We start from the raw sequence: 5,936 nt of genomic DNA, 5'->3' as shown, positions 1-5,936 counted from the left end.
TTTTGTGCTCTTCATAATGGTGACAGGATTGGATTGTATTATATTATATTGGATTGGCAATGATGACATTGTTTGGTGAGTATGATAAGTAGTAGGATTGGATTAGCTAAATCCAATGCCATGTTTGGTGCTAAAAAATGAATGCGGATAGGACACAAGCTAATCCCACCATATTCCCATAACTGAACAACAATTCAGTAGATTCAATTGCCTAGAATAAAAATAAAAAAAGTATTATGTGCATTTTTATATGATAACTTATCCTATAAAAAAAGGCGGGATATTTAATCCCACTACTCCAACCACTTGACCTCAAACCCAAGACTCAAGAGTAGGAATCATGACGTATGACACTAGTGCCAAGAGCAGGAATCATGACATGTGAAACTAGTGCCAATAAAGGATACTTATCATTTCCAATCCAAAATGTGATCCAATCCTATTTCCTAATTCAATCAAATCTTAGTTACCAAACATTGCCGATAAGTATCCTTTATTAGCACTTGTGTCCTTGTTCCTGGGTCTGGATATGAGGTCAACGATTGGAGTACTGGGATTATGTATCCCACCTTAACTATATATAGTATAAGTTATCCTTTAAAAAAATGCACATTCAAATATAGGAGTAAGTTATGATACAAAGGCCAACGTGGTCTAGCCAAGTGAAAAAGGGCCTTAACTTGCAGATAAGATGTCATGAGTTCAAACCCCCATGACATCTTAGTTGTGTGAGAGTGTATGTGAGAAACCTTCCTCCCATGTAATTTAGACTATCACTTGTACTAAAAAAAAGTTATGATACAAAAATGCACATTAAACAGTACCTAGGATTACCTTTTATCATATTCCTATTCATTGTTTAGCAACAATAATGGCATTGGATTAAGCTAACCCAATCCTATTACTTAAAGGAGTATGGTATCAAGGTCAATTGTCTCCCTCAAGCCCAAAAACTTTTATATAGGCTGGCCATTACAAAATTCATCCCAAAGAAATGAAGAAATCCTAGAAATGTTTCACTGGCCCCAACCAGAAGAAATAGATAAACACAAAGGCAAAGGCCCGTATACACTTGGGTTGGACTTTAGACAAGTCCAATTTCAAGTGCTATATAGCTTTTCTTCTTTTCCTTTTTTCTTTTTGTTAAGTGATTTGAAGTGCTAGCAAAGCCTGATAAAAGAGACCTAGAATATTTAGAAAGGAAAGGTGGCTGAATTAAGGTCGTCGGCATTCAATTTTGAAAGTGTTGGGATGTTGGGCAAAAAGAAATTCTTCTGCCATGATCATTATACTAGATTACATATCATAGGTTTTGGCAACAACAAAGAAGATTCCATATCATTGGCTTTGTTGTCGTTTTGCCTAGATTTCTAGCTTTAAGCCATACAGAAGATCTATGGACAACAAAGAACGGATAAAAACCACCTCTTATTCTATCATGTGCGGCTCTTTAACAGCAAAACGCTGCCACTGGCACCACTTGAGATATGCTAGATTACTCTTCATGTTTATCCACCAGCCTACAACTTGGTCTTAGTTTAATGGATCTTTTTCAATCCCCAATTATTACTCGTGGCAGTCCTGGTTGTCACATAAAAATTCAGATTAGGTTTGCTGAAAAGCAATGTTTTAAAAGGCGATGCGTAAGCCTTGAAACATTGAGGGTAAGCCTTTTGAACATTGATTTATTTTAATTAAAAAAATTATAAAGGCTTATTATCATAAAACGTCCCTAAGGTTTATGAAATTATCAAATTGCATCCTTAATGTTTTTTGGTGTCATTCGTGGTCCTCAAAGTTAGTATGTGTAATCACAAATGGTCCATGCCGTTAGGTTCCGTCAAAAACTCTGTTAGTTTGCTGACGTGGCATATATATATATATCACAAAACATCCCTGAGTTCACACACCTATCACAAATAGTCCCTAAAAAAAAAATTAATTTAAAAATATATATTATATTTTAAATACATGTGACATTATATTATTGTAGATGTGGGCTCCGTATATATGCCACATCAACAAACTAGTGGAGTTTTTAAAAAATAATTTAAAAATGAAAAAACTAAGAGTTTAGGGTTCAAAAATGATCCTCAAGATTAAAATCCTTCTATAAATGGTTTTTTCATTTATAAATAATTTTAAAAAGAAAACCAAAATTTTATAATTTTTAAATTAAAAAATTAAAAAATTTCGTAGGGACCATTTGTGATAGGTGTGTGAACCTCATGGATGTTTTGTGATATATATATATATATATATATATATATGTCATGTCAGCAAACTAACGGAGTTTTTGACGGAACCTAATGGCAGGGAGCATTTGTGATCGCACATACTTATCTTGAGGACCACGAGTGACACAAAAATACATTAAGGATGCAATCTGATAGTTTCGTAAACCTTAGGGACGTTTTGTGATAATAAGCCAATTATAAATAATACAATACATATATACTAATTCTTATTGAGCCAAAATATTCTATAAAAAAAATATAAATACTAAATGTCATTCAAGCATAATAATCAATCTCAAAACATAAAATACTTATTCAACATTAAAAGAAAAACTCAATTCATGCATCTCACTCCTCATCACGAAACATAAAATGCTATGATTTTCGGCATTTATGTGTGGACTTAAGTGTTATTTTTAGTGGGTTTTATGGATATTGTGTAGTCTTATAATTCAAGTGATTAAAATTATTTATCTATATACTCGAGGTCTTATCTTCGTATTCGACAAAATGAAAGTTAAGTATCAAATTGAGATAAATAATTTTAATCACTTGAATTATAAGATCTCGCATCAAAGTTAATGGCTGAAAAAGAAAGAAATATATCTGCTTGCTGCGTTGAAGTGTAGCAACGTCCGAATCACAAATAGATAATATCTAAAATGCTGGGAAGTGATGTGATATTGACATTTGCATGCTTTAAATTTATTTGGTATTCGTGTGGAGCCTTGCATAGTTGTACGGATAAAATTTTCATCAATGCAAAAATAGTGGTGGGAAGTTATACATATCACATATGATCTTACCTGTATCACGTATTGCATAACCAATATTAATCGCCTATATACCCAACAGTCTCATATAATTCAAATATTATAAAACCAATTATATCCAGATCTAGCACTGTCAAACATCATGTAAATAACTAAACATAAGGGTTGTGGCCAGATATTGATTAGGCAAGTTACTCGTATACAGTTACACCTGCAACAAAAGTTCGACTCTCACTTTCTCCTCTCCCGAATTAGAAAAGAGAGAAAATGTTGGTTCACTCTCCATGTTGTGTATCACATTACTTTCTTTGATCCTAGGACAGAAAAAAATCTTGTATACTTGTATATTTGGTATAATACTTGGTGGAGGTTGGTATACCATTATGACGTTACCATTTCAAGTTGGAAAACGATTTTTTCTTTATGGCCAGCTTTAAAAGCATTGCTCATTTATCATTTCCACCATAATATTACCTTCACTTCACAAAAATATGAAGATCCTCACCAGCATTCTCCTCATCTGTGGCCTAGCGTCCTTGGTGATCTTCATGTCAATACTACAACCCCAGAACTTCTACGGCATCGAATACGATATTCGAGTCATCAACGGCTTCACAAACAACTCCTCCCTGCCTCTTGTCATCTGGTGTGCATCAGAACACAGTGATCTTGGTGGACGTGCGCTTCAGGAGCATGATGATTTCAGCTGGAGGCTGAGGACCAATTTCTGGGGCACCAACGACCGTTTCAAATGTACAATGAAATGGGACCGAACAAGAAGGAGCTTTGAAGCCTTTAAGGCTCCCAGGGATGCACAGAGGTGCGGTCCTTTTAGGAAGTGTTCTTGGTTGGTCAGAGAAGATGGGTTCTATTTCAGCAATGATGAAGTAAACTGGAGAAAAGATTTTTCATGGTAAGATTAATGATTGGGAAACAGTTCTCATTATAATTAACAAAGTGCATGGACTACTGGAAAAAAAATTTGGAGGGTATTTTTGTTTTTGGGTTCCTTTTTAAAATTAAATATTTCCATGTTGCTTTGCTAAGTCACAGATGGAACCCCAAGTTGAATTGTGTTATGTTAGAAACGACTGTAATGCAATTTTGGTTCAATTATGAGTTTACTCTAAGCAATATGTAATAAAATAGTACTCTTTTTTCCATAGGGCATTGGAATTGTAATGCTTACCTGAATGTTAATGGCAGGCCTTTTGTCGGTTTGGAAAAAAAATTTCTTCCCAAACTTCCTCTGTGGAACTTTGTTTTCTTTTTGCGGTAAAATTGTACAAAAGATCTATCAAACAAAAATATCAAAAAGAAGGAGAAGCCAAATGCAGGCAGAATCCAAATAGTATAATTTCAGGTTTACATGGATTCCATATTTACCATTTCAAGGGCCGTTGCCATGATTAACATTATGTGTCTCATGGCTAAAACATTTGTGCAAGTCCAACTGTTTATTAATTTTCTTTTTTATACAAGCGATATTAGAGAATGGGGGATTCGAACACAGGATCTGAAAGAGTAACTGTTATATTTTCGTCTCACCCAATCCTCATACGATATTTTTACAAACAAAAAAAAAGTAACGGGAGCTATTATTGACATTTCAAACAAGTAATCATAAACTCCTCGAAATACAATTCCTCCCGTGCGTTTTATAACAAGGAAAAAAAGAAGAAAAAACTGTGAGCAGAATGTACGATGTCCCAATGAAGCAGTGCTGGTACTAAAGGATTGAAGAAGCATCATGAGGATATGGCTATGTGTCGATTCAAAACGGCGTGGCCTGGCTTAGTGGAACAAAAGCAAGTTTATCTCTCCCAGAGAATTGAATATAACTTATCAGTGCAAAAGCAAAAGTCACAACAAAACCAACATTTGGCATTTTCAATCCCCATTACGTGCTTCGAAGATAGAGACCATTCATGCCTTGCACCACATCTGCAGTCTTTTTCTGTTTCCGTATCAAGGAAAAACAATTGCTTTCCAACTCTTCATTTTATCTATGCACTGTTCCCTTCACAGTGTTTTTTTTTTCCCAATCTCATAACAGCATAATTCCAGTTACTCTTCTCAATGATATACTTCAAATACAATTGGATGGGGACACACTCTCTTTCATTCAAGTATTAATCAACCTGAAATCAATTGAGTGCGTATCTCAATAATATAGGCTCAAATGTTGGACATGACACGCTCTGATGTGGAAGTATTGGACCCAAAACCAATTGATTACTCATCTCAACAATAATACGGACTTTAAATGTAGTATGAACTAAAAATTAATACGTACTTCAATAATAATACATGATATTACCGAATTTTAATCTAAAATCAATTGTGACGTTCGGAACGGAGGAAGACAAAAAAAAGCCCTTGGAAAGGCCCAATAAGGAGAAATTGCATGGAACCAGAATTTGTACTTTTCTAAGGAAACAAGAAAGTAGAGTCTATAGATATAACTCAGTTGATTGGGTTCTTCCACCTTCACTTACGTGGGCAGAGATTTAAAACCGTGAGGCACCCAATGAATATTTGTAAATCCCCCTCCCCAAATTGCTTGTACTAAAATTAAAGAAAGTAGCAGGGAGGCTATAATGAGGAGTTTAAAGTGAGGAAGCTATTTGAGGAGGTCAATCTCACCATTAACAAATGTAAAGAAATCATGAAACTTAAACATTTTAAATATTTTGATGGTGGGATTAGTCCCCTCAAATAACCTCCTCATTTTAAACTCCTCATTGTAACATCTCCCAAAAAGTAGAGTCTAGATCTCCCGATCTACACTAATCGGGCCAAACATAACATAACATAAAGAAGCCCAAACTTTAAAACAGTGGACATAGGGGCCCAAATAACACAACAACAACAAAAACACCCAATAAAATCAGATGTTGCCGCCATGATCGAGCCACAACCGATC

At 34.8% G+C, this 5,936-nt stretch overlaps 1 protein-coding gene across 1 annotated transcript; it reads left to right on the top strand.

Moving 5' to 3' along the window:
* Positions 1–3,451: 3,451 nt before the first annotated feature.
* On the top strand, positions 3,452–4,123 carry LOC110750931 (S-protein homolog 21). Its single transcript, XM_021951322.2, has one exon. The coding sequence runs from the start codon at positions 3,502–3,504 to the stop codon at positions 3,925–3,927; it is 426 nt and encodes a 141-aa protein (XP_021807014.1). The 5' UTR covers positions 3,452–3,501; the 3' UTR covers positions 3,928–4,123.
* Positions 4,124–5,936: the final 1,813 nt, after the last annotated feature.

Source organism: Prunus avium, chromosome 1 (genome assembly GCF_965620075.1).
Source record: "Prunus avium chromosome 1, drPruAviu1.hap1.1, whole genome shotgun sequence".
Classification (NCBI taxonomy): domain Eukaryota; kingdom Viridiplantae; phylum Streptophyta; class Magnoliopsida; order Rosales; family Rosaceae; genus Prunus; species Prunus avium.
The sequence above is the reverse complement of the archived record's forward strand: the minus strand, read 5'-3'. Positions and strand labels throughout refer to the sequence as shown.